This window comes from Danio aesculapii, chromosome 7 (genome assembly GCF_903798145.1).
Source record: "Danio aesculapii chromosome 7, fDanAes4.1, whole genome shotgun sequence".
Lineage (NCBI taxonomy): Eukaryota > Metazoa > Chordata > Actinopteri > Cypriniformes > Danionidae > Danio > Danio aesculapii.
Genome location: NC_079441.1, coordinates 33,143,234 through 33,166,228, shown reverse-complemented (window position 1 = coordinate 33,166,228; position 22,995 = coordinate 33,143,234). Strand labels below are relative to the sequence as shown.

The window sequence follows — 22,995 nt, the reverse complement described above, 5'->3', positions numbered from 1 at the left end:
AGTGCACGTTGCTCTGTTATGTGTCGGATTGCAAAAAACTAAGTAGCTACAGACTGATGTCTAGTGAAGTTTCAAGTCTGTGACTCCAAGTGCAACTAACACTGTATGGCTGCAAGCTTGTACTGCGTGTGGCATCCAGAAGGGTAGGCTGCAAAATGCCTGCGTAGCGTTACGCATAGTGCACTAATATTAACGAACAATTATTGAACGGCCATTATCGTCCAGCCCTATAAAAAATTTTAATACCTCAGAAATGAAAATGACTTAATGTGATTATTTATTTTATTTGGACCTTGTTAAATGTGGGGCCCATTTTATTTTATCTTCATTACAGCAGTCATTTGTCATGGGAGTAACGTACAGCTGTCGATCTTATTGCTGAGAATTGTCAATTGCATGTAAGTGCTTGTTATAAAATTTAAATAAACCGCAGAGATTGTGTGAGGTTGTGTGTACTCACACTAGGCACAGTTGCCTTGAACCATGCCAAAGCGTAATTGTTCCCTACCCCTCTCCCCCCATGGCCTGCACTCACACTGCATTTTGCCTTCCGAACCTGAGCATGCTTACGTCATCGATGATACGACTGTTTAGTTTAACTGGAAGAGAAGCGCTCTCTCAGCACAGTGGAGATAGATTTAGTTATATCGTTTTGTAATATTTTTAGTCGTTTGGGATGCAATGACACGCAGTCAAACACTTTGCCCACCAGATCCACCACTTTAGACTAGGCATGGGCCAGAAAAAGATTTTGACGGTATGATAACCTTGAATAAAAATACAGTATCCCAGTATTGTGCTCACTGCTCTAAAATATATTATTTTTAAATGTCTGGGTAAAAAACAAAAAAAAAATCCCCTTTGAAAACAATATATTCTATTTTTTAAAAGATTTATAATATTTTGGAGCAGTAAACATGTCAGGCTATATAATTCAAATGAATCATTGACTTCTGCTGTCTTCTTTAGTTTCAAAAAGACAAATTTCTTTACAATTTAAAATGACATCTTTGGCTATATTTTCAGCTGGAGATACTGTTCTAAAAAACCAAAAATAAAAAAATCCTACACATGCCTTAGAAACGGTATTACAGAAAATTTGGGCGGAATTAAAACCTTGACTTTTCTAAACCGCGTTATACCATGAAAACGGTTATCGTGACATGCCTACTTTTGATGCTCATAAATTGTCATAAAAGTCATCGTGCTGCACGTATTAGGAGGATTGCTGAAGGTGCAGCTGACGTGCAGTGAGAAGTTTGCATATTTAATAAAATACGACGGTTTGCTTTGATTGAAAAGTAAGAATGATTAATAAATCAATATAAAAGTCTCTTAAAAGTGATGTTGCGTCTTCAGCTTCGACCTTAGGCACTCTTTGCACTCACACTACAAGCGTACAGCACCAAAGCCCAACGAACCACACTTTGGCACACCTCTTCCAACCAGGTAAGGACCAGTAAACTGAACCGCACCTGGGTTCCACTCAGAGCACTCACACTTGTCAAATGAAACAGGGAAACTCATCCGGAAACATTTCGGATAGCCTAGTGTGAGTGCACCCTCAATTGCATATGCGCAAATGAATTTAAGCAATGCAGCAGACCACTGATTCGTCAGTGGTTTGGTTTCATTGTAGTAAGTAACAAATGTCATTCTGGGAAATGTTTCAAAGTAAAAGTATAGAATTTATTGAAGAAATGTAGTCGAGAGAAAGTTGCAAGAAACATAAAAACTACTTAAACTACTTAAAAAAAATACTTCTACACTGTATTTTTACTTTATAACATCATGCAAAGACCTAATGTTATTTGTATATTTTACTTTAATTTTCCGAGTCTAAGGTTTCCATGTTATCAGATGAATTATTAGAACCAGGAGGTTGTTAGTTGGCAGAGGATGCTAGCATGCTACGTAAGGGCCTGTTTAACTTACTGAGAGATATTGTATTGCAAAACAGTTCATCTAAAATCACAAGTAAATTTCACCTCAGATTGCTGACCTGATCTTACTATGAGCACTGCAGCAAAAAAACTTAACACAGTACAACATCAAAATCCCTTCAAAACCTAACCTTTCATCTGTGTGAATTTGCAGAGCAATACAGACAGAATACAAAACTGAAATTGTTGAAGATGGCTTTGGCTGTGTGTGCAGCTTATGATAGCATACTACAGCATTCACTTGACACAGAAGTATAAATTGGCCTTAAGTGAAAGGCGTCCTTCCAGCTGCTTCTCTGACAGGAACTGTCTGGCTTCCCTGGCTGCTGTGGGCAGAGGGGTGATATAAGGTCTCATACATACAGCTGCTAAATCACTGATATCTACAAGAGGAAAGATATTGAAGATAGAGTACGCATTGATATCCACACTGTCATATAACTTAACATAGGCCCTGTTTCACTTAGCATTTAGATGTTTTGACAAATCACAAGAGGACAATTATAAATATCGGTGTAAATATAGGTGTAGAGAGGGTCTAAAACATTTTGAGCTTGTCCACTATGGAGAATATTATATTTTATGTTCATGAGAAGAAAGAAACTCAAAGGTTGGGTTTTTGGGTTGAACTTATCATTTCAAGCCACTTAAAATTACCACAAGAGAAATCACTGAATCACAAAAACCTTAAGTTTTACCCATGGTTGATACTTAAACTTAAATTTGCTACATAAAGATTGTAAGATAGCACAACCAAACAGTCTTAGTCTGTGATGATAAGTTCTTATCAAAGCAACACACTTTAGAAGGGTGGGAATGAAGCACAAGAGACCAAGTAACTAACCCAATGCTCAGTCACTGTTCCAACAACTTACTGTAAAGGGACTTGTGCCATCTATAACATAGCACTCAGTGAGCAATGAGCATGGTAACAGATGACATCAAATCTAGCGGGACTCCACAAATAAACTACACAGAATACCACTTTCCGCCTGATTCAATTCTGTCGAACTTTAGCATACAACCTCTATGAACAAATATATACGTGTATAATTAAAAAATAATTCAACTTTAATACCTTGGGGAAAAAGCATTTAAGGTTTTTAATACTTTTTAATGGCCTTAAGAGGATAGTTTACCCAGAAATGAAAATCTACTCGCAAGTTACTCACCATCAAGTGGTTCCATACCTTTATGACTTATTTTATTCCGTTGAACACAAAAGAAGATATTTTGAAGAAAGCTGAAAACCTGTAACCACTGACTTCCATAGTAGGAAAAACAAATACTAAGGATGTCAAGTGTTGCATGTTCACAGCTTTTTTCAGAATACTTTCTTTTGTGATCAACAGAACACAAAACAGGTTTGTAAAAAGTAGAGGGTGAGTAAACAGTGACATTTTTGGGTGAACTATGAATAATAATAAAAATTTCCTACATTTACATAGCGTTTTATGAACACTTGTAGTGCTTTACACATTGGGGAGGGGGGGGGGTGTCTCCTCATCCACCACTAGTGTGTAGCATCCACCTGGATGACGCAACGGCAGCCATATTTAGACCCCTAGTTTTTCATGATTTTTTTCCTGATTTTTCACGATAAAAATGACTGATTTTGTGGTGATAATTCACAGAAATTTGTGGACAATTTTGTTATTAAAAATATATATAGATATAAAAAATTCTATATATATATATAGATATAAAAAATTATATATATATTATTTATAAATTTTATTTACCATATTATGTAGCCTACTATGTTAGGTATGCAATCTGACACAATTACACAAGACATAAAAATAAAGCTTCTTTATTTTGGTCTCTTGTTAAGACAAGATCTAAAACAGTAGGGATTAAGCCAAAGAAAGTTTGTATAACGTGCAATTTTTTTATGCACATACTTTTTCTCTTTTTTCAGATTTCACTCACTGGAGAATCTGACATGTACCTCACTCAGGACATGCTTCCCCTACCGTAATACACCTAAAACACAGATTGCCATAAAACTCGTCACAGGGAAGCGTTTAACAAAATCATTTATCGATTTCATGATGGACATCATAATACCAGCCTTACATGTAAAGCAATTGAAGCATCCTTCAATTCGGTCACGTCCAGCGGCTGTCATCCTTGAACCAACCTCCATCATTGTAAACTGTTTGCTGTTCTGTTTGTTCCATTGCTCACACTTTTTTGCAGTCTGAAGTCACAAAACAACCAATTTTTGCGCATCTTTGCATTGACTCCACATGTAAATCACTCCACTTCATCCACGTCGGCACAGGCTGCAAAGCAATTCCCCAGCTCTCATGTAATGTAATGACTGTGAGGGCAGGGCGCAGGTGAGACGTTATTTTTCGACAGACGCACAAATGCATCACGTGCGCTGCGTATCCATCGTCTAAAAGTCATGTAAAACAATAAATTGCAAACTGAAATAAATATAATTTGATTACATGGTTTGGAATTGAATGTTTTATGCAATTATTTAAATTTTTTGCGATTATTTTGCGTTTAATTAAGGATTTTGCAGGATCACAAAAAATTGCGACTTTTTTTTGGTTGATTTTGCATTGGATTCAGCGATCGTGGAATCGCGAAAAACCAGGGGGTGTGCATATTGTGCCAGACTGCCCACACACCAGCTCATAGGTGGAGAGAAGACAAAGTGATGAATCCAATTATGATATGGGGGTTTGGCCAGGATGCCCGTGTTAAATTCTGCTAAATCCTGGGTCTTTTAATGACCTTGGGTTAATGTCTCACCCGAAAGATGGCGCTCACTGAGCAGTATAGAGTCCCCATCAAATATACTGGAGCATTAGGACCAACACAGAGCGCAGGTTGAGCACCCCCTGCTGGTCTCACTAACACCACTTCCAGCAGCAATCTATCTTTCCCATGTGGTCTCCCATCCAGGTACTGACCGGGTGCAGCTTCAGTGGGCGACCATGTGAGAGTTGCAGAGAGCTAGCTGCCGGCTAACTATGGCTTTAATTTTTCTAAATGTATCAGCTTTTAATATTTTAAAGACCATTTATTACAATTTAAAATAAAAATATATATTGCAATACAGTTTTGAATGTAATTTACTATTTAGTATATGATTCTTCAGAAATTATCCACCCTAGCATGTGTTGCGAAATATATTTTATGAAGACTTTTAAGTGATGCTTTGATTAATGAAAACTGTGATTGTGTTATAGTAAATGTGTGTGTGTACAAGACATGCGATGGAACTGCACTTTCCATTAAACTGTTCTGGTCTTTCATCTGTGTGAAAGTGTAAAATGCCATGCGAAGCCAAACATCACACCTTCTAAGTAATTCACAGAAAGCAAATGCCATGACACACAACACTAGTTGGCTGAATGTGTTCTCAAACAGGAAAAAGATAACCCTCAAAAGGGATAGATACAATTTTGTAGGCCTAATAGAAGGTTTATGCAGCAAAACCACAAACACGAATCCTTCCATTGTTCAAGCATCAGACTCAATGTAGGCTGAACCAAAACAAAATCGTCTAACAGCGCCAAAGCTGCAGTTGTGAGCAGCCTGGTAAAAACAGCTGGGCTTTTTGCCAGCGGTGCAATGGCTCATTTTTATTTCTCTTTGAAGGTGATTTCCACCATTGTGTTTGGAACTCTTTCCCTCCTCCCAATTCCATCCTATTTCCCTTCATATGTAGATGAACAAAGATTCACACACGCTCATTTTTTACAGTCATGTCAAAATAATGCGACCAAACTCGGCTGTGTGGGGCTCTACGATGAATATAAAGCTTGTTAGTCTAAAATCACCTTCCAAACTGAGACAACATTTCTGAAATTAGCTCAAAGATCTATAACAAGTTGCACCAAAAAGCACAGCTGATTCTGAACAAAACCTGTTAGTCTAAAATTATTACCTGACAGCATCTCTGAAATTAGCCCAAAGATCTAAACCAACCGCATAGTCATTCAAAACTATGAATCATTCTAAAACGACCCCCTCTGCTGGTCTGTCCGCAAACCTAAATTAATTTTGCTTACAAGGAGAGATTCTAGTAATTCGTCTCCTACCAACATAATTTCAGTATAGGGCCTAGGCACAATATATGCATCAATAATCTTCATCACCTCTGCATAAAGTACAGGACGTCAGTGACAAAGTAGTTACTATTGGCAAATCGCAATCTCTTTTCCACAAGGCTCTCCAACACCATTGCCAAATGTCCTGATCTTTTCCACAGAGACCGTAGCATGTGCCAACCAGCATGCCAAATGCAGATCAGGGGTATCAGCTATCACATCGACAGGCCTAACCTTTAGAGCTCTGCTCGGAGAGAAGGGCAAGCAACACCCGCTGAGACAGTACAATCATCATATGCTCAATCCATTCAGTAGTGCTTAATGAACAGCACAATCTGAGTGAGAATGACGCACATCTTCAAGCTCGCATTCCAGAGAGAAGTGCGGTAACTTTAATCAGTAACAACAAAGACAACACATAAAAGAGCTGCAATGCTGAGGTCTGCCACACACAAAAAATTCTAAAAATCTCATCTAAATAAAGAAATTGGTAAGGAAATTTTATTTCTGGCCTGTAATCAATCTGTGCTGGATTTAAATAAATATTGTTAGTATTTAATGAGTGTATTTTTCTTTATTTGGCTATTAGGTAATAGATCAGTAAAATATCCATATATTAAATAAATATCCATATATTCTCTCTAAAAAAAATTATACTCTGGTTGATAACAGTCAATCCACCATATGAACTACATCCAGACCAAAAAATATATATAGAATTCAAAATAATAATGAATAAAAGTTGTGTTTTAAAGGAAAAACATTGAAAAGTAATGTGTCGTGGTTTCCACAAATATATAGATGCATCAGCATATAGAATTATTTCAGATCATGTCACACATTGCACACCTGAATAATGATATTACCATTGAAAATTGGTGTTTTAAAATTAGATAATATTTCACTGTATTATTCGGATTATCTAAACTCTAGTGTACTTTGTAAACAATTATATAAGTGATAAAAATTCTCACTGGAAATAATCATTTTATGTTCATTGATATCTAAAATCATCAATATGCAGAGAATTTGAAATTCTTAACAAAAATATGCAATTAATACTGAAAGTTAACTCCTGATATCATCAGAAACTCAGCAGCCGAAACCAATATTGCAATATGTATATAAACACTCACTCACTCACTCACACATACACACATACACACACACAATGCACGTGCTACTAAACATATCTATGTCCCAGGATGTACTCTAAGGTTAGGCGTATAGCCGCTGCTGCAGATGCACGTCGTTAAAAGCATGTCTCAACACGCAAAAACAAGGGTGGTGGAGGAGAGGGGGATGGACGCTGCAAAATAATCGTGTCAGCGTTTTTTATTTTCGCTGCCACAAGCAATGTCCACATACAATGATCAATTCCAGGTAAAACTACTGACCTAAGACAATACTGGGTTGGATGACTATGTGCGCAGACGTAATATATCGTCCTTACAATAAATACTTAGTAAAAACAACAGCATGCAGAACGCATGCGCTGCAGCGCTATAAACATCATGAGCCCCATGGCTGCATACTCCACGATGTCTTCAACTAAGCGCTCACCCGCAGAATGAATGAAAATAAATCTTAGATGACCACAACACAAAGTAATAAATAAAGAGGATCAGAATATCATATATCTGTGGGATGCAGTAATGTCTGCGAGGAAAGCGTGTCTATGGGCACGCTGGCCGTTTAAATGCGCGCGTCTGCTGCTGCACGAGAGTTGTTTACCATCGCAGCGCGCCCACTGAATCTGTGGAGAGCGCGTGGTCGCAAGAAACCATTCGCCCAATCCACTACTCAGGCTTTCCACTGTTTTCACAATGTCAAAAGCAGCTCTTTGCTGATAAATGACGCTTTTACATTACATGACAACCAAAGACAGGTAGTCCACCTCATATTTTATTAATCTGCTCAGACAGACCAAAACCCCCGTGTCCAAAACAAACAACTTTGATCAAGTTAACTTGTCGTATACATTATCAGGATAGAACTGGTCTGGTTAGTTAAATACACGTACAGCACTGTATCCATGAGCCACTGTCAAATGGAAACGACGGACCGTCTGGAATAGAGCTAATTAGGATGGAGAGCCTTCGACTCCATTAACCCTGGCATATCCAGCAGCAGCAGCACCCACATAAAATGGGCAACATTTCGGACAGCGCTTACCAGATAGAGTTCTTGATTTTCAGCTGCAGAGCACTCGCCTCGGGCCCTTGCAATCCCTGAACCGCGGAAGGTAAAGGTCCAGCTCCGGGTCCGGACTGCTGCTGGTCATCTGCCATCACGATGCGACTCTGCTGAGACGAGGATGGGGATCTAACAAGTAGGCCTTAACCTGAACCTGGAGAATGCAGCTTTCCTCCGTAAATAGCTCATCACGATCACCGCCTGTTGACTTCAGGGACTGTTCGGATTCGGCTCTGCCAGATCACGTTGGTCATTCATGGTTTGGTGTTGCAGATGAGCTCCTCAGAATCCTTGTGGGTGCACCAGGAGCATGGAGACACTTCGAGCTGCAGCAGGTTGAGAGTCACACACACTACCTACCTACAGCTCGCCTGCCGACTACTGCTGCTGCTGAGAGCGCGCATGCGCACTGCGCCGACAGCGGAAACCCACACGAGGGAGCTGCAGGCAACACATGAGTTCATCTGGTTCAGAAGAATAATCGCTCATTCTCTGAAGCATTACTGGCTGTGCGTAAAGATTGATAATATATCTGTCGTTGTTTTACAAGATTCCCGCAGCATTCAGCTGTTTGTCTTTTTATCGCTTTCTCATAGATTACATCTCAGAGATTGTGCGCGTAATAATTTTTTAAATTAATTAATAAAAAACAATGAATAACATCAATTGACTGACTGTATTAAATATTACACAGAAAACTAGTGATTACAGTGTCCTTAAATATATGTGCTAAATTATAAAATGAGCACATTATTATTATTATTATTACTGTGTATTATTGTTTATTATTACTGCTAGTGATTTTCCAGTTGTATTTGTATACATAACAGTGACCGTAAAATATATATTTTTGGGCATGAGAGTGGCCTATTATGTTTGGGTTTTATGGATAGTCGCTGAGATCGTTTTGGGCTATTTTGGATTAAAGTTTCAGCTGATTTTCTTACACAGACCTGGCAACCCTAATAGACTGTGTTGCTTAGGAACGGGCGTCTCTCCACTAACAAACATGGCAGACAGCACACCCAGACCTGCGCTCCGTCCTGTAAGTGTAACAAAATATAACCCTTTAACACTTTTTCCGAGCGATCCCGTTTTTAGTACAAATTCACCCTAAGTAGTCTGTTGCGTGTTAAAGCAAGTAATTTACATTAGAACAAGCAGTTGTTTGTTGAAACAATTTAACTTTACTTTGATTTAATCATGGTTTATGGTGGTTGATGGAAACAAATTGTATACTTATTAAAGATGTGTGTGTATGAATTAAAAAGTGTGTGGGTGTTTCCCGGTGCTGGGTTGCAGCTAGAAGAACATCTGTTGCATAAAACCAAAGTCCCTTTAAGGCAAGTTACTTCACTCGGCGGCCATCTTTGAAACACCTCTCACTAAATAGGGATCGATGATTGGCTCCTGTATTAGTAGGCGGGGCTTCATTCGCTATATTCCCCGTTACACTTTTCCCCATTCAAAAAGATGCGAGTGACAGGTCTTGTGTATTCTATAGTCTTTGATAAAACATACATTTAAGTCCATAAATATTTGTACGTTACTACAATTCTAACATTTTTGTCTCTATACACCAACACAAGCAATTTGAAATGAAACAAACATGATGTGCTTTAACTGCAGACTGTCAGCTTTAATTTGAGGGTATTTACATCTAAATCAGGTAAACGCTGTAGGAATTACAACTGTTTGCATATGTGCCTCCCACTTGTTAATGGTCCAAAAGTAATTGGACAATTGGCTTCTAAGCTGTTCCATGGCCAGGCATGTGTTATTCCCTCATTATCCCAATTACAATAAGCAGATAAAAGGTCCAGAATACTCTGTATGCCAGAGAAAAGCTGCGGTCACACTGGGCTTTTCTCCCCATAGACTTTAATTCATATGCACGCGAATGCGTCAGACTGGAAACATAAGGTGTAAGGTGTAACATAAGGAAAGTTTTGCAGTTGCAAAGTTCAAGCTTGGTGAACTCTGACCTGCGAAATCGCATCATTCGACTCCGTGAGACCAATCGAGGATCAAACCAGGACCTCTCTGGACAGTAATTTAAAACATCGACCAATTGCTTGCTTTTTTAAAATGTCTAATCATCTTGTTTAATCCCGCCTCTTTTCGCAGCGCCGTACGACACGTACAAACCAAACACTAGTGTGACTGCACACTAGAGTTTGAGCTTGTGAAATTCTGTAGTACGGCATTATGAAAATGGGTGGGATTAAACAAGATGATTAGAGATTTAAAAAAGCGTGCGATTGGTCGATGTTTTAAATTACTGTCCAGAGAGGTCATGCGTTGATCTTCGATTGGTCTCACGCAGTCATGTGATGCTGTTTCGCAGGTCACAGTTCACCAAGCTTGAACTTTCCAATGCAGCAAACTGCGAAACTTGTCGCACAAGCTTGCATTTCCGGTCTGACGCATTTGCGTGCGTATGAATGGAAGACTATGGGGAGAAAAGTCCAGTGTGACCGCAGCTTAATTGGTGGGACATTCCGCTGTGGCGACCTCTGATAAATCAGGGAGCTGAAAGATATTGAGTGACTTATTAAAGACCTTTCAAGAGCAAGTAAAGAAAATGAAGAACAAACAATTTGAAGAAAGCACAATAACAAAATGTGTAACGTTAGCGGTATCGATAGCAATTTCCATCATATTACCCATCAATTTTAGTTCAGTAAAAACTGCACAGTGAGGTTCAGATTTGAACCTGCAACTTGCGGAAATGCAAGCTTGTGCGACAAGTTTCGCAGTTCGATACATTGGAAAGTTCAAGCTTGGTGAACTGTGACCTGCGAAATCACATCACATGATTGTGTGAGACCACTCGAAGATCAAAGCATGACCTCTCTGGACAGAAATTTAAGACATGGTCCAGTCGCTTGCTTTTTTAAATGTCTAATCATCATCTAAATACTGAAACATGCAAACAGCATGAGCAAAACAAAATTGCCTGTAAGATGAACTGCTAAATGTGATGCTCTTTCTCAGCATTTTTCATTATTATTCTTTTCTCTTGTTTTCCAGACCAAATGTCTGAAGGTCCTAAAATCAAGAAAAGAAAGATCAAACTAATGCAACTTTAATATTAAGAATGATTATGTGTTAATGGGCTCAGGAAAATAAGCCTAATGCAAATAGAAAAGTAATTTTTATATCCTGCTGACTATGTTTGGTCTGCTCTCAATGTGTGCATCCACAACAGTGACGGGATTTATAAACTGGGGATTACAGTTGATCAGCACCATAGTTCAGAGCATTGTGGAGGCATTGTGAAGTTTAATCTTAATAGAGTGAAAGGTTTTCATCCACTTGTGTTTTTAAGGCCTGTGACTGGAAGATTTCAAGCTAATTTAAAACATATTTTGTGTATTAGAAATTAAATTTCCTTTAACAAAAATGTTTGACATTTGTATATATTTTTTAATACAACGTATGTTTGTTCTGTTCTTGTTTCAAGCATAAACTCAATTAACTTTGTTTAGTTACTTAGAAAGCTATTTTTTGGGTATAGTTCACCCCCCAAAAAATTCAAACTACAATTTTATTTAGCCTCCATGTTTTAGTTTCATTCTTGAAAACAGAATAAGATATTTTGATGAATGCTGGGAACTGGCAGCCATTGCTGTCCATTCTGGGGTTTTTTACCCTCGGACTATGGCTGTCAGTTAATGGTTTCCAGTATTCTTCAAAATATCTGCTTTCGAGTTCAACAGAAGAGAGAAATGCATAAAGGAACCATTTGGAACCAATTGTTAGTAAGAAAATAGTGAGTACGTTTTCACCAAAATACCAGTTGACTAAGAATTTTAACTCAGATTTAAGACATTTTGATGGCCTGAAATTGTGGAAAGATTAACGCAGAAACCCTGCCAATTTGTGTTAAATTCTCAAAGCCATAAGAAGTAGAATGCAAAATACGTTTCTGATAACAGAGAGAGATGAATAATTGCAATAATACTGATTTCATTGTACTCAGTTTAAAAAGCCTCAAACGTCTTACTCGGAAAGACCTTCCAGCACCAACCTACAGAGCATGACTTCCTCCGCTCCTCTGAAGAAACCACCACAAATGGACCTCTTGGCCAGAGAAGAGGAATACAAGTATTTATGGTTTTATTACTTAACTGAACATTAGTTTAACTAGACACCGTTGATTTTAGCTTTTACAAAGGGTCTCCAAACCTGCAACTGAAGGGACAGTGCCTTTTAAAGTCCAATATGCCATAACACACCTGGCCATCTCTGTGGCAGAGTAAAATGTTGTTCAGCTGGTTGTTCTGATGTGTTTAATTGGAGTTGGCACTAGGGCAATATATCATTACATCATTGATATCTCAATGTGCACATCCACAACAGTCAGGTTGCAAGATCTGGAAATTTATAATCTGGGATTTACAGTTGATCAGCACCTTAGTTCAGAGCAATGTGGAGGCATTGTGAAGTTTAACCTTAATAGAGTGAAAGGTTTTCATCTACTTGTGGTTTTAAGGCCTGTGACTGTAAGATTTCAAGCCAATTTAAACCATTTTTACAATTTTTTTGACTTTGTATAATTTTTTATACAATGAAAATTATTTTATTTACATTCGATTATTTAATTGCTGTTATTTAATACAGTTAGACCCTCCAGAATATCATAAAGCACAGTCTATTTAATTTGTGTCTTTGCTTTATTTTATTTATTTATAGAGAATTTTGAGGGATGAAAAACAATAACAATGATCCTAATGTAATTCCTGTATTACATTCATAATTTCCATAGCTCTCAAAAATACAAAAAGGTCCACATATTAATAAAAATTGTTATGATAGCTGTTTTAATATTAAGTTATGATCGAATCGCCTCTTGTTACAGTTATGAAATAGTTTGGCAACTAGCAGGAAATGTTCATAGGCTAATGTCATGACCACATTGAAATTGTCTATACTTGTAATTTGTAGATTATTTTGCACAGATGCAATGGCCTAAGAAATCATCCCAATTAGTCTAAAATTAGGACATCTTTTCAAATAGAGCTATTCAACTCATCTGATAAAGTTATATTCATATCACATGAAAATTGCAATGTTTTTTCCAATATCATGCCGCTCTAGTCTTTGCTAACATAACTCACGGAGCAAGACTGGACACCTATAATAGGTCCTATAAAGACTTTGGGATTAAAGATTATATAGTAGTATTTTTAATATCTAACTCTAATACTCCACAGGCTACTCAATGCAAAACTAGAAGCGAAAACAGCAGAAATTGTTCGGGATGCAGAAAAAATCATGGTAAGTCTATTGAAAAGAATGTTAAAAACAGCAAAGGATGCTAATAAGAAACCTTTGAAAAAATATAGACTGTGCTTAAAGTATATGTTATGACAAACCCTTTTTTGATGTTACAACAAACCCTGATACTGGCACTCTTTTTTTGACAATGGTTTTTAGAGGGATCAAAATGAGGTGCTCTCCAAACCTATCTTCACTCGTATCTCCATTGATTCTGACAGTGATTTTGAGGTTTCTGGGTACTGGTTCTAACACTTTGACATAAACATAAGTAACATCATTTGCTGTGTGTTATCATAACTCTTTCTTTGTCTTATTAGGAAGCCAGATGCTAAAAAAGAACCCACATCTAAGCAGCCCACTATGACGGTATAAGATGAATAAATATCAAATCAACACAAGTGTGAATGAAACACAAAACCTCATTGTTTACAGGAACTCTTTTCTGTTGTGTTTTATAGATCATGAAAAACAAAAGCATCTCTGCAAAATCCTCAAAACCGAACAAGTCAGGAAATAGAAAGATTCCGCTGTAAGTCTATTTTCATTTTCAAACTGTATATATTAGCAAATGTCTACATAAAATGATCATAATAGTGTGTGGAAGGTGTGTAATGAAGTGTCATAGATCTGAATCATTTTCTTCTGCTTGTAGAAAAGCACCACAGACTGCGGTTGATGATGTTGCTATTCCTGAGGACTTTGGGGATTTCTCACTTGCTAAGACAATCAGCAAAATTGAGGACAGGGTTGGTGATGATCTCACCGAGGAACGCTTACAGGATGACATCATCCCCAGCGCTGGAGATGAGATGGGCGCAGGTGATTTCAGAACACCAAATACTTTAACTATGCTGTTATACTGTTTGTGTTATGGCTTATGCATCCATTTCATATCTACAGAAGCTCAGATCAGATTTTTGAAGGCTAAACTTCGAGTGATGCAAGAAGAATTGAACAGACTCTCTTATACATGCAACAAGAAGGTAAGTCATTTATAATGCATTTAAAGGGATAGTTCACTCCCCCTCCCCATAAAAAAGAGCAAATTATGTCATTATTCAGTCTTTTTGACTTTCTTTCTTTGTTTTTCCTACTATGGAACTCAGTGGTTACAGGTTTTTAAGCCTTTTTTCAAAATATCTTCTTTTGTGTTCAACAGTAAGAAACTCATAATGGTTTAGACCCACTTGAGGATAAGTAAATAGTGAGTAATTTGTCATTTTTAGGCGAACTATCCCTTTAAAGGGTGCATGAATCACCAAAACACTGGGATGTTGACAGTCATATATGTGTCCCATGTTGCTAAAAACCCTATTAGGACACATATATTTTGCTAAAAAATTGGTTGTTTATGCATCGTTTAGAGCAAATTCGTTTTTTTTGGTTGAAAAATAAATTTTGAAGCTGCGTCTCGGTGGTTAGATCATTGTGTAAATTCCAGCAAGGAGATTGGATGTCTGTACGGTCAATTCCGATTTTGTGACTGTATCCGATTTTTTTGATGACCTGCTTACATCATCTTTTTTAAAGTGACTCATATCAGATTGTCTGCATCTACACTGCTCAGAGCAAAGGCGTAATGACCAGAAATAAAAGAGCGGGCGCTGACTAACCGCTGATAATAAAAGAGCGCTTTTTTCATTTCTGTATTTAATCTGTTCACAGGGTTTATTTAATTTTTTCTTTTCTTTTTGACAAGTTGTTTTACTATAGTTTATGACAGAAAAGTTCTCATTTTGCCATCTTTTTTTTTAATCTAAGCATTTTTAAACCAGTAGGCATCTTAATGTGATGTCCATGGCGTGATTTATGCACGTAATTAATGCAACAGTTTTCATTCATTCTTTCATTATCTTTTCGGCTTCGTCCCTTTATTAATCCGGGGTCACCACAGCGGAATGAAACGCTAACTACCCTTCCAGCCACAACCAAACACTGGGAAATGCAGCAGTTTTATATGAGTTTATATTGGTTACGTGGTGGATGTTGCACTCTCTCTCTTGTTAACATGGTTAAATATTTGTGCTACATGACTTCCTAAAAGCTTTTTTAGTCCTCGTGTATGAAATTTAAGGTTTGGGACTGTTCCGAAATGAAAGCGTCAGAGTTGACGTCATTCTCTCGCATTGACAGGTGAAAATCCAATCTACCTGTTTACACTGCAGACACGAGGAGACAGATCGAATTCATATCGGATAAAGGCCTGAATGAAATTGGAGTAAATCAGAATCCATGTGATTTTTTCCTGCTTACATGTACTTGGACCACATCCGATCTATGCCACATGGCCGAAAGAAAAAAATCGGAATTGAGTTACTTGAACCATGCAGTGTTAATGCAGCCAAATGTGGTCATTGAGATTCCAGCATTAATTCATTAATTCTTAAGACTTATTTTGAACCAATCAGCGTGCTCTATTGTGAATGAGATGCAACTTCATTAAAGTGCACCTATGGTGAAAAATCTACTTTTCAAGCTGTTTGGACAGACATATGTGCAGGTATGGTGTATAGACCGTCATATTGGGGTGAAATAAACACACCCAGCCCTTTTTTTTTTCAATTTAGTAACATAAAAACGGTGGACCAATTGGAACGGTTTTCAGACCGATCGCAACTTTATGTAGGAGTGCGGTCCCCCCGCCCACCAATATAGATTGACAGCTGCGCGTATTAACATGTCTCTGTAGTAACGCATATAATTATATCAACAATACCAGTCGTGCGCAAAGCAACCGGGAATAAAAGGCCTGTTCAGTTCGCTAGGATCATCAATCATCATCAAATGTGATCAAGAGTGAGTTTCACATGTTTAAAATGTTTTAAAACAGTATATGTGTGTAATGAATTACAGCGAATTACTTCAGCTTTACTTCATCAGCACAGCCGCGGGTCAGAACCATTATAAAGGAAGACTCTTCAATCCCGGTTTGTGGACGTTAAATCAGGTTTATTTTGTACATTAACATAACAGATATGCATAAAGCAGTGGAGATTAACCTGTTGCCTGTCACATTTGCATGCAAAAAGAGTGCAAATCTAAACGGCCGCTCTGTCTGCCTGTTTGAACTTTCTGTGACTCATCGATGCAACTGCACAACAAATACTCATTGGTAAAGTTCTTACTGTAGTATTTCTCACAAACGCTACGTGAGATCTGCTTCCTTTAAGTCTGTCTGTTGTCTGACGCAGCCGAGGGAGGAGATTAAGGCATGCAGAAAGGCATGTAGAAACGGTGGGCGGGGAGGACTAGCCTTAAAGGTGCAGTACGACAAAACAGACCCCTAGTGCAAAAACGTATAAAATAGAATCTTGCAAAAGGTATAATGAAAAATCTGATGGGAGTTTTGAGCTGAAACTTTACAGAAACATTCTGGAGACGCAAAACACTTATATTAAATCTGAAAAAAGGGCTAGCCTGTGTTCCTTTTAATATGCATGATATAGCTTCGAAGACTCAATTTGCCCGTTACAGTGTTCAGAGAGATGCCACGTTGTGTTGCCAACCGTAATTAAAACAAGTGGAAGAAGAAGAAGAAGAAGAAGAAGAAGAATTGTTTGGAGACATGGGTTTTCGGTGTTGCATTTATAAATGTGCCGAAACAAAAGTTTTGTTTCCATTTTCCCGCGATGAGAGCACAGCTCGCGAGTGGACCCTAGCAGTTAGATTACAGTGGTCTGCTAACACGCGACAAAAACACGTTTGTAATGACCATTTTTTTACCTGAGAGCTTTTCGAATCTAGGCTAAACAATTCAGTCGAATTTACTCTTTGCAATTTACTCTTTGTCTTCTTTGTCTTGAAGGATGATGAAAACAGCACTCTAACAAGTAAATTAAAAGACTTGGAGGAGGAACGGGCAAGACTGCAAAGGACTACAAACATCCAACAGACTCAAGTTGAGAAGCAAAAAGCTTTAGCTGAAGAATCCAGCAGGAAGTCCGAAGGTCTGCAACAGCAAATGGCAGCACTGCAAAAGGTACTACAATCATTGGAAAATATCATTTAGAATTCTTTTCACAAGCTAAAGTGACTTCATGACAGGGCAAGTCCAAGCACACATGTTCTGTATTGATCACTGCATAGGAAACATGTACCATATATAGCATAATAATTCATGTTAATTAAAGCAGTGGCAGGTTCCAGAACAGCGGAATCCCTGGCATGGGCCCTTTAACCTGATTAGTCCTCTATGTGTAAAGTGAGACTATACCACAGCTGCTCAGACAGCACTTGGACTTCTGGGACAGATATCTTTGGAACTCACTGCACCCCTTATGATATGGAAACTGAATAAGGAGAGAATAACAGTACTGGCAGATAAACCAAAATCAAATCAAGATTGGCTGTATTGTGGAAAAAAAACGAACATCTACTGACTTCTTATTTTAAATGTTTTGCATGTACACAGTGTGTGGATGGGTTGAGATTAAAATAATTTTTTTAGACATTCAAAGATTCAACATTGCATTTGCAATCACACACAATCACATTTGTTCGTTTTCTTCAGGTATGTGTAAATTCCTCTGTCTCTAAACTCTAGGAGCTGGAAAGCATGAAGAGGACCCATAAACAGGCAGCCAGTACCCACAGTGCAACAGAGGTACGGTTAAACAGAGCTTTGGAGGAGGCTGAGAAGACTAAAACTCAACTCAACAAACTCAAACAGAGCACTAAGGTAACCAAGGGATGTGTGTTATGATATTTATATGATATCACGATGTGATTTATGTACAGGGGCGGATTAAGTGATTTTGTGGCCCGAAGCAAATCCGACCATGGGGCACAAGTGCTGAAATGCACCCTTTCTACTTTTATTGAATGTTTATTAATATTGCTGTTTGTTAAATCACTCAATCTTCTTTTCTACATCTTAAAATAATGCAATCTCTACATTTTAAATTATTCTTTTTTTTATTGTAAAATGAATTTACAATAAAAAGTAATATATTTTTTTATATAAATTTGACTGCTGGATGATGGGTATTTTATTTTGTAATATTTTATTACATACCATTACTTTATTATATTATATTTGATTGTATACTAAATAATATTTAATTATGTTAAAATTGAATTTGTTAAACTCTCACTTTACAACATATGATAGAAAACGATGTTATATATAGTTTATAGGTATAATTTATACTTCTAGATATTTATTGGGGGCCACTTACCTCGCTTATTGGTTAAATCCGCCCCTGATTATATATTATGGCATTTCTTAGTCTATAATTATCTTCAGATTTAGATTTTTATGCTTTTCTTATGTTTCATTTTTCTACCTCAAAAGGATTTATCTAGTCAGGAGCACCAAAAGATTGAAGCCCTGCAAGCTGACAACAGAAAGCTGGAAAGACAGAAAGCTGAGCTAATTGTGGGTTTCAAAAAGCAACTTAAGCTAATTGATATATTAAAAAGACAGAAGGTAAGAAATCAGGATATTCACGGTATATTCACTTGAAACTGTCATTTATAACTGTAATAATATCATATCTCGCTAAATGTAAAATATTTTATTTTTATTTTGTTCTTAAAGATGCATTATGAAGCAGCTAAGCTGTTGTCTTTCACTGAAGAGGAGTTCATGAAAGCACTGGATTGGGGAAAAGATGGAGACTTATAAATGTCTGTTTGGTATTTTCTATGTAGATTTAAACTAGATGACATCAGCAGCCATTGTTTGACTATTCTAAAACTTGAAGAATCACATGACGCTGTTTATTTGCACTGCCATATAAAGTTGTATTACATTTGATTGCCATCTAGTGGTGAATATTGAAATCACAATAAACATTCAAATGACTTTTTATTGTATAGTTTAAACTGTTGGTTGTTTTTTTTTTTATATACAATGATTACAAAAAATATCTCATTCACATCAGTAAATAAATGCATTATTGAGAATAAGAGCCTGACTCATTGATCTTCATTAGTACTAGTAGTCCACTGTAGGAAGTGTGACCATTCTAGTGAACTCCTCATAGTGAACAAGTCCATCACGTCCCACATTTGCTTCTTTAAAAAGCTCATCCACTGAAAATAAATGCAAATAATACAAATAATTACAAAACAGTTTTTGGGGTCTATTATTATTACACTGTAAAATTTATCAAATGAAATGAGTGTAGCTAACTCAAAATTTACTGAGAGTTAATTCTACTCATTTAAAGAGTTTTGAACTCAGTGTTGAAGGTAATGAGTTAATTAAATACTTCATTACTTCAACTTAAATGGAGTGAGTTCACAGTACTCATAGATTAGTTTAACTCAAATGGTTTGCAGCAATCGGTTTTCTCAAATAGTTTGAGTTGCCTTGATTTATTGGGTTTTACAGTACTCAGTTGGTTTGAGATCTCTTCATTTATTGGGTTTTACTGTGCTCAAATTGCTTCGTTTACTCAATTGCATTAAGTTCACAGTACTCATTAGGATTAGATTTTGAACCTAAATGGTTTGTTGCAATTGGTTTCCTCAAACTGTTTGAGTGACCTTAACTTTTTAGGTTTTACAGTGTAGTGTTAATATATAATTATCCTACTGAATACATGAAGTTTCAGCTAATTTCTACCTTCTTTGTCTGTGAGCTTTTCCCCTAAGCCAGTGAGTTTGGCCCGGAGCTCAGAGGCCTGAATGTAGCCCTTCTTGTGTTTATCTGTCATCCGCATGGCCTCCAGGATTTCAGTCTTAGGATCCTCCTGCTGCATCTGTCTGTGCATCATGGTTAGAAATGTAGAAAAGTCCAGCTCCCCTGTCTTATCTGTGGAGGAGATACAGCAAAAAAAAAGTATACACTGCAAACAAACGTACATCTTTTTATTAATAAAAAGGAGCAAATGGGGTAATACCATGAATTTAATTTTACATTCACTCCTTAATGAGATGTGCTCTGATTAGATGTACTACTCTTTTATTCATTCATTCATTCATTCATTCATTCATTCATTTTCTTTTCAGCTTAGTCCCTTTATTAATCTGGGGTCGCCACAGCGGAATGAACCGCCAACTTATGCAGCGGATGTTTTACGCAGTGTATACCCTTCCAGCTGCAACCCATCACTGGGAAACACCCACGCCCTCCCATTCACACACATACACTATGGACAATTTAGCTTACCAAATTCACCTATAGCGCATGTCTTTGGACTTGTGGGGGAAACCGGAGCACCTGGAGGAAACCCACGCAAACACGGGGAGAACATGCAAACTCCACACAGAAAGGCCAACTAACCCAGCTGAGGCTCGAACCAGCAACCTTCTTGCTGTGAGGCGGTCGTGCTACCCACTGTGCCACCGTGACGCCCCACTACTATATTAGTATTTTATAACAATAATAATGATAATAATAATACATTTTATTTAAAGGTGCCTTTCTGGCAACTCAACGACACCATATGATAAGACAAAACCAATAAAACAACAACTGTTTATTTTTTATGTTTTGAATAATGACTATTTAGGTTCAAAACAATTATTATATGTAATATTACAAAGCTTCTAAGTACATTAAGCGTTAAAGAATTTAAAGAAATGATTTAAACAAGATTAAATATGAAGTATTTGAATACTGAATATTTTTAATTTGAGTAGTTTTGATGTATTTTACTTCCTGTGCCTCTTATAATTTTCACAAAAAAACACAAAACAAATTTGTAATATATACAGTGCACAGCATATATGAGTACACCCCTCACAATACTCTCATTTAAATGAATATTTTTCTAAAGGACGCTTTACAAAATTATATCTGTACATTAGATTAGACTCAGACTCAACTTTATTATCCTGTTTAGGGAAACTAAAATTGCAGCAAGGTGCCATTACACAGGTCAAGTAACATGTACACATTAACAAAACATTACCACACAACATAAAATACAACATTTTTAAGATGCATCTTCCTCACCGCTGAACTCATTTAATAACCTAATGGTCGCCATTCTAAAAAAAAAATTCAAATTCTATTTCTAATTACTAGTCAGTACTGAAGCCAAATCTGGAGCTAATCTAATAAGATAACTTATGATAATGCACCAGAGAGGAGTAGGAAAAAGATTACATAAAATTGTATAAAAGAGGGCAGCGCGATGGCGCAGTGGGTAGCACTGTCACCTCACAGCAAGAAGGTTGCTGGTTCGATTCTCGGCTGGGTCAGTTGGCATTTCTGTGTGGAGTTTGCATGTTCTCCCCGTTTTCGTGTGGGTTTCCTCCAGGTGTTCCGGTTTACCCCACAAGTCCAAAGACATACGGTATAGGTAAATTGGGAAAGCTAAAGTGTCTGTAGTGTATATGTGTGAATGGGCGTTTCCCAGGGATTGGTTGGAGCTGGAAGGGCATCTGCTGTGCAAAATATGTGCTGGATAAGTTGATAAGTTCATTCTGCTGTGGCGACCACAGATCGATAAAGGGACTAAGCCGAAAAGAAAATGAAAGAAATTTATTAAACAGCAAAAATCAAGAGAAAAGAATATGTACATTTTTTGTTGAATTTTGTAGTTCCTTTTTGCAATATTTTGTATTATCTTTTTTATTTCTAAAGATATTCAGTGACTATATTTTAATAAATAGAGTGTTTTAATAAATATGTTTTGTTCAAATGCACCAACAATACTGCTCAAAAATATAAAGGGAACACTTTGAGTTACAGTGTTGTTTAACTGTTTCCTTTATTTTTTGAGCAGTATATATTACCTATATTCACTGATAAATTGATTAAAAAAAATCTTTTTCAAAATGGGGTGTACTCATTTATGCTAAGCACTGTATATATATATATATATGATTGTTATCAGCATTTTGCACTAGTCCAGGTTAAATTGCTATTAGCTACTATTGGCGAGCTACATGAATCTACAGAAGAGTAGATAAAGAAGATATATATCACAATTCATTGTAATATGAGCAAAAAAAATGTTACCTATTTTGTGGACTTGCAGATGTCTGTCCACTTCATTATATGTGGGGCTTGTACCAAGACAGCGCATGACTGTTATAAGGTCTTTTGCCTCAATCTTTCCCTTTCGCTTCTTGTCATAAAGCGAGAAACATTCTTTGAACTCTGCATGAGCACAATACAATTTTACAAAAACAGTCACCCGTACCAATACATGTATTTTACATTTTTACTATATTACTTCATTACAAAAACACAGTATGTCTATGTAACACAGCTCACCATCAATCTGATTTTGTGATAGGAATTTTGCCTGTAAAGGTTTAAACAAAAACAGGCAAGTTGACAAATTTACAATTAATTGGTGAAAATGAAACATAAAAAGTAACAAAAAATCAATACCAACTCACCATGTCTACACACGTTTGGGCTGTTCGGCAAGAGTCACTCCCTTACCTGGAGAAACCAAAGTCCACTGCAGCGTTGACGTAATTGATAGCCCTGTTGTCATAGGAACATTGATATAGGATTCCAGCTATCATGTTATACTGTCTGCTACAGTATAGGTGCAGCTCATGATCACACTCACTGACTCATAACAAGG

The 22,995-nt window shown here is 37.1% G+C and overlaps 3 protein-coding genes across 3 annotated transcripts in view; 1 reads left to right on the top strand and 2 right to left on the bottom strand.

Annotated features, from left to right (window-relative positions):
* The window catches only part of rfx7a (regulatory factor X7a), a 42,968-nt gene extending 34,351 nt beyond the window's left edge, over positions 1 to 8,617 (bottom strand). Inside the window, exon 1 of the mRNA XM_056461741.1 lies at positions 8,192 to 8,617. Within this exon, the coding sequence (XP_056317716.1) occupies positions 8,192 to 8,307 (116 nt within the window). The 5' untranslated portion in view covers positions 8,308 to 8,617. The remainder of the gene's footprint in view (positions 1 to 8,191) is intronic.
* Positions 8,618 to 9,069: 452 nt separating this feature from the next.
* Positions 9,070 to 19,500, top strand: tex9 (testis expressed 9). The gene is made up of 12 exons (XM_056461742.1): positions 9,070 to 9,257; positions 12,198 to 12,322; positions 13,432 to 13,495; positions 13,655 to 13,734; positions 13,816 to 13,864; positions 13,957 to 14,027; positions 14,151 to 14,317; positions 14,399 to 14,481; positions 17,304 to 17,477; positions 18,042 to 18,176; positions 18,792 to 18,926; positions 19,038 to 19,500. The coding sequence occupies exons 1-12, from the start codon at positions 9,222 to 9,224 to the stop codon at positions 19,122 to 19,124; spliced, it is 1,206 nt and encodes a 401-aa protein (XP_056317717.1). The 5' UTR covers positions 9,070 to 9,221; the 3' UTR covers positions 19,125 to 19,500.
* Positions 19,289 to 22,877, bottom strand: calml4a (calmodulin-like 4a). The gene is made up of 5 exons (XM_056461743.1): positions 22,802 to 22,877; positions 22,674 to 22,704; positions 22,416 to 22,556; positions 20,070 to 20,258; positions 19,289 to 19,534 (listed from the first exon to the last, which is right to left on the bottom strand). Exons 1-5 carry the CDS (start codon positions 22,802 to 22,804, stop codon positions 19,437 to 19,439), a joined length of 462 nt encoding a protein of 153 aa, XP_056317718.1. The 5' UTR covers positions 22,805 to 22,877; the 3' UTR covers positions 19,289 to 19,436.
* Positions 22,878 to 22,995: the final 118 nt, after the last annotated feature.

What these genes read in the sequence shown, in the direction of transcription:
- tex9 (XM_056461742.1), top strand. Translation starts at nt 9,222, where the DNA reads ATGGCAGACAGCACACCCAGACCTGCGCTCCGTCCT. An exon ending in GGGATGCAGAAAAAATCATG is followed by an intron (nt 13,496 to 13,654) that starts GTAAGTCTATTG and finishes AATGGTTTTTAG; the next exon opens with AGGGATCAAAATGAGGTGCT. An exon ending in AACTCAAACAGAGCACTAAG is followed by an intron (nt 18,177 to 18,791) that starts GTAACCAAGGGA and finishes CTACCTCAAAAG; the next exon opens with GATTTATCTAGTCAGGAGCA.
- calml4a (XM_056461743.1), bottom strand. An exon ending in ATCACAAAATCAGATTGATG is followed by an intron (nt 22,557 to 22,673) that starts GTGAGCTGTGTT and finishes GTGCTCATGCAG; the next exon opens with AGTTCAAAGAATGTTTCTCG. An exon ending in TCTGCAAGTCCACAAAATAG is followed by an intron (nt 20,259 to 22,415) that starts GTAACATTTTTT and finishes TCTCCTCCACAG; the next exon opens with ATAAGACAGGGGAGCTGGAC.